Source organism: Rhineura floridana, chromosome 4 (assembly GCF_030035675.1).
Source record: "Rhineura floridana isolate rRhiFlo1 chromosome 4, rRhiFlo1.hap2, whole genome shotgun sequence".
NCBI classification, from domain to species: Eukaryota; Metazoa; Chordata; class Lepidosauria; order Squamata; family Rhineuridae; genus Rhineura; species Rhineura floridana.
The window spans coordinates 123,024,248-123,039,247 of NC_084483.1; the positions used below are offsets into that span (position 1 = coordinate 123,024,248).

The following is a 15,000-nucleotide window of genomic DNA, read 5'->3' on the forward strand; positions in this document are numbered from 1 at the left end:
CACATCATTGAAACCCATTCCTGAAGCAACGATGTGTTTTGTGAATACTTCATGGACACATCAATATGTAACTCTGGCATTTTAAAAAGGATTTGGTGGACAGAGCAGTACTTCCATGAGGAACGGGCCATATATACTGGTAAGAGCACCATAAAGCTTAAATGACTTTAAGTACATGCTTTTGTCTATTACAATTCAGTGTAATAAAACTGTCTATATAAAACGGACAGTAAGAAAAACCCAAACAAGTCTGCACAGGACAAATAGAGGGACTAAATAAATTACATTATTAAAAATCTTTATTTAGGTTTGGTCAGTACAGGTAAGATTATATTGGAGTCACAGAGCAATTTGCATTAACAGGATACAACAGTTCTTAAACTGAGTAACTATGCACACAATATTCTTAAACATTCGGTCACCTAAAGAGAACGCACAGATGCATGGTGGCAAAACTGGAACACAGACTACTACAGGACTCCTTCACCAAGTTCATTTTAGTTATAAAACTACTGTACTGGGCAAACTTGGCAGTCATTAGCTCACAACTATTATGACAAATTTTGAATGTTATAACAGTATGAGTAAAGAATGCCCTTACACAGCACAAGTTCTAGATATACACAGATTTGTACAGACATCATTGTGTTATACCTGGAAATAAAATTCCATTTTCAACTTCACATTAACTCAAAAATACCTTGAGCCTACACAAACATCCTTTTAGCAACATTCAACGTAATTGTTAAAATTTCAGAAGTGGCAGAGGTATTGAAGCAAAAAACCCACAAAGGCAGAATTGTGACATATATGCACTAATTCGAAGAGTTCTGGACAGTTTCTTCTCCCAATTTAAATGACACTATATAAAAATGTTGCAGAAAAAGGTTACAAAACTGAACCCTGTACATTTACATTTGAGTCCAAACCATTCTGAACATGACGAGACCCCGTAGTTCTGTTACCTTTCACACTGACAGTTTTCTCCTCTTGAGAATCATGATTGGAGTCTGTGTCATTTGAATGGTGAGTTAGAGAATTCTCACTACCAGTGGGAGAGTCTACACTTTCGTACCCAGTACTGAGTTGATTTATATAGCTACCAGATCCTCTGCCAGTTCTATCTTCAGAGTGGTTGGAAAGCTTATTACCGTTGCTCGGTGAGGGTGGAAAGTCATCCTCTGTTCCACTGCCCTCTCTATAAAAACCAGGCCCAGCCGTCCTCTGATGAGAAGAGCTGCCATTGCTTGGTCCATTAGCCAGTCGACTGCAGTCTTTGCTCACAGCTTCTCCCTGTTCTGCAGTTTCCAAAGTCGGAGTCCGGCTGGTACCTGGGGCTGAGGTTTGTGACTGCTGCTGCTGATACTGAACCAACTGCTGGCGAGTCTCCTTCAGTTGTTGCTGTAGGACTAGAATGGTACTCTGCATACCTTCTACTTCCTCATCAAGCTGGATGATGAAATCATTCAGTTCTACATGAAGAAAAACACATTTGGAGCATACACTTAAATAGCTCATTTATGTATCCTCAAACTGTATCAGTCACCTCAGCATATATAAATAACACTCATACAGTGATGGCTTTGTGTGTTTATTTTTCCTAATGTAAAAGCCAATACAGAGCTCCAAAGAATTAACTTTAAGAGCTCCGCTGCTAGGACAGCATAATTCACTGGCTAGCACACACTCATGGGACACACACACACACAAAAAGAACTAGACAAAAATACAGAGCAGGGGACATTTTACAAAATGCTTGTTTTAATCACAATTCGCCTAGAAAAACTAAAAACCAAACAGCAAGTCCCTGCAAATCAACATGCACACCATTTTGCACCTGGGCTTGAATTCATCATCTGGTAAGGTTTCCAAAACCTGTTACAGCTACTGATTGGTTTTTAACAGATTTAAGATATCTGCAAAAAACCCTGGTTATGGGATGGAGCCTATAGCCTGCATAATTACATGCATCTTCCTCATTGCTTCTGGGTCCTCTGCCTTACAATATTTTACTCTAACCATACATTACCACATATGTACATATTAGTTTTCATGATCTTCTGTTTCCATGGCAAAACATTTTCTGCTTTTGTCCATGTACTACATTCCTGTGCCGTGTTTCCTCTTATAAAGACCTATGCTGTATACAATTACCTACTTCACCACGGTATGCACACATTTGACATGAATACAAATAAATGAAATATCAAAGATCTCTTTGGTAGTTTGCAGATTACCACCAGCCCTATTTATAAGATACGATACTAGATTGTAGTACGTTAACACTGGCAAATGTTAGCAACAACAGCTTCAATTCCACAGCACATCGAAGCTCAACCAAGGCCAGAAAATTTAAATTTTAAAAAAAGTTTGTGCACTGATCAAATCTTATGCAAAACTAATCCTAAATCTCAACCAGATTGCCCAGTCTAGAAATCTACTTTTTACATCCTTTAGAAATGATATATTAGCAAAGAGCCTGGTTTTGAGGAGGTTTGCTTTGTAAATACCCGTCAAATCTATGGTGACTATCCTTGCAAAGGTCTTGGGAAATGTGATCATTTAAAACACAGAAATGCATAATTTTTCTTTTGTACTTCAACCAGAAAACAATTTCAATACCTAGTCAAGTGCAATTTCAGGTAATTACTATAGGCCCTATACTATAGTCCACAAAAAGTGAAATACTTGCCCCAAAGACTATTTCCAATTAAAGTTAAGTCAAGTTGATCCAGAACAGCCTCCTCTTTATACAGTATTAAAGCTAAGTTTCTGCTGGCTGCGATACTCAAGGCTACCATTATACCTAAGCAGCCCCCATGTCTCTAAGGTATTTAGAACTGAAGATAATATTCATATGCAACAAAGGAGATATTAATTTTTAAATGTATATGAACATTTTCTGGAGTTGTCCTTTTAAACATACTAAAAAAACAATAGTGGGCCAAAGCAAAATTTACAAAGCAAACTAATTGTTATCTTGGGAACTACAGACTTGTCTCTCACCAAAAGGAGTTGGCGATTGCTTTACTAAGAAAAGCAAAACACCATGCTTTATCACACAAAACTGTGTTCAATTTGAAATCAGTCTTTTGCTATGTAGCAAAGAGGCTTCTGTTTAAGAATCAAGTCCAAAGCACCTTTGGGGACACAGAATTTATTACACTCATATGCAAGTAGTCATATGCTTGACTTCCTAGCTAAATTCCTCCGGATGCTAACCATTTTGTTATTTCACATGTCGCAACTAAGTTTACCTTTGTGGGAAACCAGCTTTATTATGTTTGTTTGCACTGCCACAGCATTAAATGAGCTTCAAACTATCCCTTTATTCAGAATTTATAAACATGTTCCACACTGGAAACAGAATACCCACATCACAACATTAACTCGTGAAGCCTACACAAATAAATGGCAATTTTCTATTTTCTTTTAAAAAATCCCTTACCATCCTGACTGCTTTTAAGCTCCTCACTATATTTCTTCTGTAAAGCCAACTCTGCCTCAAGTTGTGCAATACGTCCTTGGGACAGCTGCCTTCCAAGCTCTTGATTCTCCTGGATAAGCATTCGACACTTCGCCATTAACTTTTTGCCTGTTTGGCTGTAAAGGAAAGAGCCATCTATCACAAAATGAAGATTAAATTCTCTCATCTCCCTTCTTTAAAGTAGCCACTGAAGTGATATTCCTTAACGAGTCATTCTAAAGTATCTTACTGCCAATTGTCACTGTAAAAAGTCTCCCTACAGATACGAGGCTGATCAATCACCGTCTGTTGATCTTCTGGCCCTGTTCGAAGAAACTGAAAGGCAAGTTCTACAGTTGAACATTTTAAACTATCGAAGCATTATGATCAATTGACTCCTGTTGATCTTATACTCCAACTATGGTACTACATAATTTTCAAAAGAAAATGGACTAAGTTGTGTATCGGTAAGAGTGGGTGGGACAAGAAAAATAGTAATAGTGTTGGGCATAATGGGTTTTATCCAGTTATGTCCTACTCAGAGTATGTTACTCATGTCTATTTATTTCAATGGGTCTACTCTGAGTAGGAATAGCATCAATAACCCATAGCCAATTTTTTGTTTTCATACACTGAAAAAATCCCCTTTTCCCAACACACTCAAGGTCCTAATCATGACTATACACGGAATTGCATGACTCCAAGATTATGCTGCACAGGATGCTTTACAAAAGGCTAAGTGGCCTTACTATACATATTTAGGACCAGAAAAACCCAAAACTCTGTAAGATATAACTGCAGAGTACCAATAGAAAAAAAAGGCTGTACCCAGAATTAATCATGCTTAAGAGTAGATCCATTAAAATCAATGGAACTTGGTTACAACTAACTTTTTCCACTGATTTAAATGGGTCTCTCCAAGCTTGACTAAGTCTGGATCCAACCCAAAGGATTTAGACGTAATTCAGATCCTTCTAAACTCCATGAAGCGTGGGAGAACCTCAGTGATTTATTGTAATCTTCTCTTGCTGGCCTCATGCCAGTTATGTTGCTCTGTGCATGCTGCAATGCAGCTTGGTCATTTTTGGCAAGCTAAGGCCCTCCTGCAACTCACTTATGTATCTAGCAACCCACTGCTTCCTTGCGTGCAGGCTACTAAGCAACAGCAATGGCATAACAATGTCTATAAAGCAATGGGCCATTGTATGAATGTAAGTGAGGTGCAAAAGTCTTGGCTTAAGAGAATAGCAGGCAGTACATTTTGCAAAGGGAGTTATAATACACTTTGCACATCCAGAAGAAGCTAGATCATGCCTATTGTCTTGGGTATTTTTAGTATGTAACTGATTAATGTGCATGGTCCAGTTTACAATAACTTTGATACCTAGTTGCTTCCTTTCTGTGTAAGTGACTTTACAAAAAAACCTGCACAAACATTAAGGTAATATATTATATATTTGTCTGTCCAATATTTATGTAATCTTATTTCAGGTCAGGAAACCCACTTAAAATGTACTGCAAGGCATTTCCCGTATTTTGTCTAACTAAAACATGCAGCTCTATTTTACATTAAAAATTGCTGTTTCAGATATCATATGAGAGCATGTAGCAAAAGGAAACACAGTTCAGTGCCAAATCACATGCTTTGCATGCAGAAGATCCCCAGAAGGGCTGGGAAAGACTTCCACCTGATATATGGGAGAGCTACTGCTGCTCAGAGCAGACAATAGTGGGACAGATGAACCAATGGCCCGACTTGATATGAGACAGTCTCGCGTTTCTAGAATTCCATGAAAAATTATGGGCTTGTTAACAGAAACAGTAGGCAACATTTCTAATCTCTTAATAAGGCTTAATAATGCAAGAAAAATCCCAACACTATAGGAAACAAATTCAGCTTCGGAATATGTATTAAACACATTTTTTTAAAATTACTCAAATTAATAGTTTCAGGGGCAAGATAAGCTGTGAAAAGGTGTGACATATGATGCAAGAGCAAGTAATATTAGAACTTGACTACGTCTACTCCATTTATTATCCTTTTAAAAGATGTCCTTCTCCATAAAGGTGTCTGCCACTTACATTACCTTTTATTTTTCCTGGCTGTGGCACTACATCCTTGAAGCTTAACTAAATGGATTCAGTACAATCCAAGTTAATGCCAACATTTCATTTTCCTTAAGGAGTATTTATTCCTTAAGCAACACCACAAAACTGTGAACAAATATATAGTTTCTTCACTCAGTTTCCAGTTTTTTGGCCTGCTCATACCGCAATCGCGCCTAAACAGAATTTCAACATTTCCAGGAGTGTTTTCTGCTGTAATTCAACAGACACAGTAGGGTACTTCACACAAGACATTTTCCTACATAAACTGATTCCACACAGTAAAACTAACTGTACACCATGATGTGTGACAAGTGCTTGTGTTCTATATACATGGAAACCCTTGCCAATCATGTACACCAATAAGTGTACATGTGCTAAAGTACACATCAGCATGCATCACATACTGATGGCATATACCTTTTTCTACATGGAAACAGTACAGGCAGCCCCCCTTATACAGCAGGTTCCGTTCCGGACCCCCGCCGTAAAGCAGAACCCCATTGAGTATAATGGGGTGTGTTGCGCAAAAATGCCACAAAATTGGCTTTAAAACGGGGGGATGAAAGCTGCCACATTAGTGGAACGCCAGTAAGCGGGGCCCTACTGTATTAATACAGAAAACGATTTGTATGAAGTGACCCTTGGCTATTACACAAAACTAATGGCCAAGGCCCATGCTGGTTTAGGTATACCAAAGGGCTTGAGCATGCCTTAATTTTTATTTTGTTTAACAACAACCCTCATTCAATATCTGAAACTCTTCTCAGTTTCAATATCAGCATCCCATGTGGCATAAGGGGCTTCTTTCAAGAAAAAAAAGGTCCAAACCCCCAGATTTATGGAAGGATGGTTCTTTGGATCTTGCCCTGTGCCTCTAAGAATGTCAACCATTTCAGAATTTCCATGGTGCAGTCTTCATGTCTACTTCCAACACAATATACTCTTAATTTTAAGAATCTGCGTAAAGAATTTAAGTTATTGGTATAAGGTTTCATGTTTACCAAACTACTGTCACATATAATAATCAAGAAACAATTTCTATGTTAAGCTAGATTATAAACAGTTAGGAAGGCAACAAAAATAACTACCTAACAGAGTTGCAGGATAATACCGCAATGAAAACCACTACCAAATGTTAGGATGAAGTTATAAGTTTAAAACATGTTTACCGTTAACTAGTGTGTCTCCATGGTGCTGTACCTATTAATTAACATCACTGTTGGATACTATGTGTCGTATCAGTGACAGTTATAATCACTAAATGCATAGTGTGTGTTTTCCCTACTGCATCTAAACAAGGGTAATGCAATACAACATTTAAAATACTGTTGAAATAGTCAGAATTTGAGCACAGCTTTGCAGACACTGATCCACAAAAAGTGATATGCAGATACAAGAATTATTCCTAAGACACTTCAATCACCTTAATAGTGTAGAAGAGTGCACTAGTACTTTCAAGTATTCTGTCAAAAAGAAATTGTGGCAAAACACATGGAAGACAAATGATGAAAATATTTCTGTAAAGGGATAAAATAAAACTCTTAGACCTTTAAAAGGCAAAGCAAAGTCAACTGTAAGGCAGGTCAAATACTTAAATATTGAAAGAAATGTGATTTCACAATCAGTGAAAATATGTATATGTCAAAGACCTGCTTAAGACTAAGAAACTGTTATTTTCTAAAATCAAGCTAAAATTATTTTTTCTCCAATGTCTATCTGAAATGAAAACAAAGTAAATTCGTACTTAGGTAAATGTCACTTTTATAACCCAAACACATTTGAAGTCAGCCCCCTCTATCCAAACATGAATTCATAGGTTAAGTTGAAGTTCACAAAAAAATTGCATGACATCCCACAATTAAAACATACCTATGAGAAATGATTTTCGATTATACATTTAACAAGTTTTACAAAGCCAGTTTTAACATATTAAGACAGGTTTTTTATTTTTTTTCAGCAGGTCTTACCTCTGTTTTGATGCTAGATCTGTAAAAGATCTTCCACATTTTCACACCAAGGTGTTTTTCGAAAGGTGCAATTTGTTTTTATGCAAAATTCTATTTCAATGTACACCAAGTAACAGACAAAGGTTCATATACTACCACATTTTATATGATGCAACAATTATCTAAAGCAGAGCTAAAAAGTACTTCATAGAAGCATCTTTAATTTAACTCAAATTAACCAATACTGCATTTGGAATGCTGGAACTGGTATATTATTATTTTTGTCCTGAGATTTTGCTCTCTTTGAGGCAGTCCTAAATTTTCCTCCAGAAATCTATTGACTATTCTGGACCAAATATTTTCAGAAGTCTTTCCATTGTGGACTCAAGAACACACACTAAACTGTCCCATACTACTATTCCTGGAAATCACTTGGCACATGACAAGGCATCAAAAAGTATTAACTCTTCTGAACCGATGCCAACCAGTGGGATGCATGCAATTAGCTTCGACATCATCTCTCTTCTGGAGAACAGGGAAGATAAAGTAGCAGCCTGTTCTCCATTTTTATATTCATACCCCACAAAAGCTTCCCATACAGTAGTACGACCAGCAATTTCCCCTGAACTATGCAGTACAACTATGTCAAGGCACATTTTATAGAAGGGTGCAGTACAAAAACTAGGTATACAACGGAATGCAAAATGCCCCAAACCAACTCTGAAGGCAACTGCTACTGGAGCACCTTGTATAAAGTCTGCACATAGTCTTTCAGGATAAAATTATGAATGGCACTTCTGCACTGATAAGGGCAGTGTAAGAATCGCAACTAGTTTTGGGGTTAAATCTACTAGTTGAGATCCAGGAAGTACACAACTGCTTCAACATTGTTAGAAGATGTAATTAAATTGCATCTATATGTACAATACTAGATTTAGGCATTCACATATTGCCAGCCATCCACATAACAATTTGTTATTCAAAGCCATGAAAAGGTTCACTGAAGTCCTATGGAGCCCAAATGCTAAAAAAAAAATAAAAAAAAATCAGCACTGACTGTGTGCATGTTCTCACATCTATTCGAAGCCGATTACCAAATATGTGTTTTAAACAAAATTCACCTCATTGAGTTTTGACCCAGCAGTTCAGTGAACAAGGAGGAAGTCCACAGTCTTAATGGCAAAACTGACTTAATCAGTCTCTAAGTCACTAGGTTTATAGTTAAGAGCGAAGCATATTCCACATTTATGTTTTACTCGAATTTGACATGATCAATTCATGATTTAAAATCTCTAGGTTTCTCCTCCAAACTGTCTGTAGACATAGTGTGCCACAGACTTTAGACTTCTGCTTCTCCCTCTATTTTCTTCCAACAGAACCACTTTGCAAATGTCTACATGTTCTAGAAAGGGCACTTTTTCTGAGGTGGCCACTTCTTCAGAATAGTCCGACGCTGTCAGGCCTCTGAAGCAAAGGGGGGGGGAAAAGCTGAAACACAAGGTTCATCTGGTAAGTTTTAAATTAAGCATTACAAGCTGGACAGTATAAGAATGTGGCTTTTGGCTCAAAACGTCTGAGTCTTGGTGTGGATACGAGTACGTGGTTGTCCCACCAAAGCATTCTCTGTCAGGGAAGTCTTGACTGGGGAGTATGTTTTGTTTACCTATCAGGTGTAAATTTCCAGGCACTCAGTTCATTTTGGGCTTGTTCCAGTTTGTCTTTAGTCTGTTCCAGTTCAGCTTTCATTTTTAGGAAAAACAAGTTGATGGCTGGGTCCACCATTGTTGATCTCAGTTGAGCAACACTCGGCTGCTGGACTTGCTTGAGATACTGGATCTGATTCTGCATAAAAGGAAATAAAAATGATTAACTCTGCATTTATAAACTTTCACAGGCTGACTTGAGCCATCATTTCCATCTGATAACCCCTTATAATCCTTAAGGATCTCATAATATATTCTTGAACACAGCTGAATACCAAAATTGATAGGATGCCCCCGACATTTAGATGCTCAGACACAGAACAGCACAATCATACGTTTATTCCACTAGTGTACTGGGTGCCTACCACTATCACCCTTAGGAACTACTCCCAATTTTTAACTCATTTAATCTTCCAATCTCCTTCTTCATAGCATGGACAATGAATTCAAATACTCTTTTACAATATTCTATGCAATACCCTAAAGCATAAGCATAGAATCTTTATGCATGCAACCTCTATATCTGTTAAGTAGAAAGGATTACATTTGAGGAATCTGCAGAGGTCCTTTATTTGTAATTTTCTATACTTTAAGCTACTTCAAAGAGAGCTATAAACTGGTCTTAACTCCATTTTAAGTTGTACTAGTAACAACTAGTGGGGTAACATCAAAGTTCTCTTTCTTTGATGCTGCCAAGTTTTCAACTGACCAAAAAATCTGTAGGTTTGATCTTTCAAAAAAACAAACACCCAAACAAACCTGGAATTCTAAAAGCCAATTTTTACCTAATTTAGTGGAAATAGGAACTGACTTTTAGCATAGCAGATACCTTAGAACGTGCATTTAAACTGAATGAATACACCTACATTACAGAGAATTCCACCTAACATTTATTATTCTGCCAGTATAAGCTATTTATTGCCCAAACAACAGTCAATGTCGGAACAGTAGTATCCGTTCTGATGCACAAGAACCCTTTTCTCATTAAGAACTCCATCCCAATGCTTTGAAGGAATGACATCAACGCTAATTATTATAGCAGGTTCTTGTATTATTCAATAACCATACAGCTTGGCAACAAGTATTAAATACAGCTTGCAGAAGAGATGGCCAAAGCAACTGCTAGCCAGTTTTTGAACTGACAATATTTCTGCAGTAAATTGCACAAAAAGGTAGCGAACAAATTTAATAGCTCCTAAGCTAGGTCTGAAAATTTTGATAGTCTGTTGGATAGAGGTATACAGCTAGAAATTTCACTAACCACTGAAGAAGCAATATGCAATATGCAGCCGAGCTTCACGCTAGCCAGTGGCATGAAGAAGGCAACCCATATCCCAGTCTTGTCTGCCAATACTATACCATTCACGTTCTGAAGATACACCCAAGTGATCAATGAAATGGATTAAATAAAACTATCAATTACTTGAAGGTTCACAAGGAAAAGTGCTGATGTTCCTCTTTCTTTAGATATAGTAGACAGTGAGTACTGGACCTGCTTCCTGTAACATCTTTGGACCTCCATTACTCCTTTTGGGACTAAAGGGAACACAAACACTACCAACCTAGAACAACTGGGTCATCTTCTCCACACACCATCAACATTTGGCTATAAGGAATTTTTTTGTTGTTTCAGCTATTTAAGTATCAAAATAGAATTAAATATGCACACCACCATTTCACTGAAAATATTTTGATAGCATCTATGTTTTGCCAAGGTTTGCTGCAGATCTATGGTAGTTCTCAAAAATGAGAAAATGTCAGTTATATTTTAGATAACCATAACGATTCATCAGTTTTCATTCTACAAGGAATGTGGCCTTCTGACACACACAAAAAACACCTCTGAAAAACAACTCATGCAACATGATACATGTAGCAAACAGCACAAGATGTTAATCGTATTCCATATAGAGGATGTTAAACTAAAAATAAATTGCAATATATCAACACAGACATCTTCATCTGCAACCATTTGAAGAAATTCACTTACAGTACACTCTTGCATCTCTTGCTCCTTAGTTGCCAGCCGCATCACCAGAATATTTTCTCTTCGAGCTGATTCTTGCTGTTGCTGCTTCAGCTTTTCTTCAGACTCTCTCAATCCAGTTACATCATTAGCTAGCATTAAATGGCAAAACAAATATCAAAGTTTTATGAGAGCCTAAAGACTTTAAAACAAATTGTTATCTAAAAAAAAGGTAAAATAACTCAGTCATCAAAGTTGTTTATTGAGTTTGATAAATACACTCAAGGATTTGAGAGGCAGGCATCTTCATTCTGGTTAGGCAAGCTTATCCAGACACACTGATGCTGATGTGGCTTAATCTCTTTTTAGTCTACTGCTGTTTTTAATTTTTTTAAAAGTTTTACTTGTTTGTATTGATATTTTTTCCTGTAAACCACCTGTGGTATATACACTGTTAAATAAAAAATAAATGGAGTAACTCTTCCACAGCCAGCAAAGCTGAATGAACACAACAGCACTTAATTAGGAGATCTCTACAGAAGAATTTGATCTTTAGGTTCTATCTGTTTTAGAACAAAAACTTCCTGTTGCCAGTATGAAGGTATCAATAATGTATGTTTGCACAGTTCCCCGCCTCCCCCACCCAAGAAATGGACTTTCCTACAAACTGCATTTCAATTTGAGTTTAGTTGACAGACTTATGTTAATTAAACTCAAACTTGAGATACAGTTCTCTTAGGTATGTTTAGGAGAAAAGCTTGTCACACTCTAGAGGCAACACATGGTTCCCAAGGCAGACATGTACAGGCAAGCTTCTCTCTCTAGAGGGACAACTTTTGAGATTCAAATAACTTAAAATAACCTAAACTCAAATCCCAAGGACACAGAAGAATATAACAACCCTTATTTCAATACCAATTTACAATGAAGTTTTCTGATTCAATGAGTTTATGTTAACAAAGCAAACAAAAATGATTATAAGGGGAAGTGAAAATAAAAACACGCCTAAGTAATTTTGTAAACAAAATGAGGTAAAGACAGAAAAGCTATTGTTTCAGCTGCCAACATCCATTGCTCATGGAACCTACACATCCACAAAAAAACTGGTTTGTTGGTTTACACAAGGAATGGGAAACCTGTACTATAACTCCATTCATCTCTGATCACTGACCATGCAGGATGCATCTGATGGGAGACCCAACAGCATCTGGAGGATCACTAGTTCCCCAGTCCTGATTTATAATAAACTGACTAAGCAGCTGGCAAATGCTTGTAGTGGTCCCAGGTCAATCACCTGTTCTTAACATGTCAAGTGCTCCTGCAAGAGTGTGACAGAAGTTACTGCTCACTTGCGAGAGAAAAAAATAAACCGATTCAATGAAGTTCAATCTGCAGACATTCAAAACAATACTGGAATAGAATGTGAATGCAGCTAAAATTTTCATCGAACTTAAAATAATTTTTATACCTAGCCTTTCAACGAATCCGTGATGTGTGCAGTATCCAGAAATGTGAAATATGAGACTTTTACATGTTTATTACTTATGACTGCAAATTTCTGTATATTGGTTTTAAGCAGGTATGGGGAAACTGTGGCTCTCCAGATGTTGCTGGACCCCAATTTTCATTAGCCCCAGCCAGCAGAATTAACAGAGATGATGGGAGGTGTAGTTCAACAATATCTGGAGGGCTATGGGTTCCTCATGCCCAGCTTTAATGCAAGACCCCACTTTACTGGCTTACAGAATCCCACAAAGATCAGAATATACACTTTAATAAGAGATTATCCCACGTAAGTGCATCTAAATCATATTCACTCTACATTAATGTTTGTCTAGAACAGCTGACCGAAACCTGGTGTCTTCCAGGTGTTGTAAACTACTCTGGATCAACCCTAACTAGCACTGTTAATAACCAGAGATGATAACAGTTGCAGTCAAAGACATCTGGAGGGCACCTACAGGGGAAGGGTAGACTAAAACAATAGTTCTCAAACTACGCTTTAGCTGTGACTGCAGGGGAGACCTCAGAACATGCACTCTGGCTACTGGCAAAGGCACAGCACTGTTGTTATTATGTAAATTAAGTGTATCTGTGCTTTTGTGACAGCATTTGAGAAATCCCAGTTGATGAATCCCCCTGAAACAAAAGCAATTATTTATCAGATTTACCAACAGCACTTACAACAATATAATGCTTTGAGCAAGGTTTTTAGTTACATTGTAGTAAACCAAATAATACCGTAGACAAGATTTGTTGGCCTAATGAAGATGCCCAGTTCCCAGTACAACTCATAGATCAATTGAATTTGTTTAGTTTTAGTAGAGGCACCTTTAACATACGACCACCCTCTGAAGAGACCAGCAAGCAGCAACTGCTTGAGAAATTCATTTGAGCCAGCCAGGCACCTTCTTTCCTCCTCCCAGAGGCTAGAGTATTTTTTACAAACAGGGTGGCGAGATACAAGGACAAGCTAGAAAGCTTATACCAGCTGCCAACTATTTGTATGATTTATGTGGTTTAATATAGTCTGGATTTTGTTTGAACTTTGTTTTTAATGTAAACCACGTTTCAGCTTAGTAAATGGACAACTTATTTGACTGTGGCCTTGTAATGCCATTAACATGCCTCTTTTCTAAGCAAGTAGATAAAACTTTTAGTATTTGAAGGGACCTTCAATTCAGACTGGTTTGTGGATTGGCCTGCCCAAGTTTACTTAGAGGGCTGCTCAGAATTTTTTTTCCTGATCTGTACAGAAGTCCAGCTGCTGCCTTCAACAACTTTTTTCTTTGCTACAATTTCTATTTTGCAAGGAATCTGTTAGGATTTAGTTTCCACTTACAGTTAAGGTCTGTATATTTGCCCTCCAGAGCTTGCACATATGCTTCATACTGCTTCCACCTATTGAGGAAGGAAAAATATTTTGAATCTTAAATGATTAAATTAAGGCATGCTTGGTTCAAAGTGGTAGTACATGATACTACACTCCAGACCACAATAGGGTCTTAATTAAGCTATTTCCAACCAAGCATCATGAGCTACAGACAATCTTACATCTAATACCACTCAAAACACCTTGTAAGATCATACTTTTGTTTAAGCAAAAAAGTAATGGTACAGTCCAACTTTAGATTTACAATTTAAAATGCATACATACAGGAAAAAAGGTATGGGGAAAGGTACTGCTAGCTTTGGTCCTTCCTAGTGAAGGTTAATCTTGCCACAGTTACGCATACCCTAGGTTATTCTAGAGTGACCTATTGTAATGCACTCTACATGAGGTTGCTCTTGAAAAATGTTGGGACACTGCAATTCTTGCATAATGAACAGCAACGGTGCTGAAAGGATTGATGTTTTGCCAACATTACACTTGTCCTATAGCAAATGCATTGGGTTCCAGTATATTTGCAGGCCTAAGTCACCTATATGGTTTGGAATCTCATTATCTGAAGGATCACCTCCTCTATGTGAATCTGTCCACACGCTGAGGTTAATGGGAGAGCCTTGTTGCTCCACTTGGTGAGGACGAGAATGTGGACGTGTGATTGGGCCTTTTTACAACAACTTCCAAGACTTTGGAGCTCCGTTAGGAATGCTCCAGCTAACCACTTCCCTGAGCATGCTGAAACATCATAAAGGCAGAATTTGAGCATGTTTTTTATAATGCTGTTCTTTAATGTTCTGGGCTGCTGTTGAGTTTTTATGTCACTTACCGAATTAACTTTATTGTTGTTTATTTTAATGTTTGATTGTGATTGTAAACTACACTGAGAACCATGATTTGGACAGAAGAGGTGAAGTAAAGATAGT

At 37.5% G+C, this 15,000-nt stretch overlaps 1 protein-coding gene across 3 annotated transcripts in view; it reads right to left on the bottom strand.

Annotated features, from left to right (window-relative positions):
- Nucleotides 1–281: 281 nt before the first annotated feature.
- The window catches only part of WTAP (WT1 associated protein), a 37,865-nt gene continuing 23,146 nt past the window's right edge, over nt 282–15,000 (bottom strand). For all 3 annotated transcript variants that reach the window (XM_061624282.1, XM_061624284.1, XM_061624283.1), the window contains 5 exons: nt 14,033–14,091; nt 11,215–11,342; nt 9,185–9,363; nt 3,449–3,603; nt 282–1,472 (listed from right to left, as the gene is read on the bottom strand). In XM_061624282.1, coding sequence (XP_061480266.1) covers nt 889–1,472; nt 3,449–3,603; nt 9,185–9,363; nt 11,215–11,342; nt 14,033–14,091 — 1,105 coding nt within the window. In that variant the 3' untranslated portion in view covers nt 282–888. The remainder of the gene's footprint in view (nt 1,473–3,448; nt 3,604–9,184; nt 9,364–11,214; nt 11,343–14,032; nt 14,092–15,000) is intronic.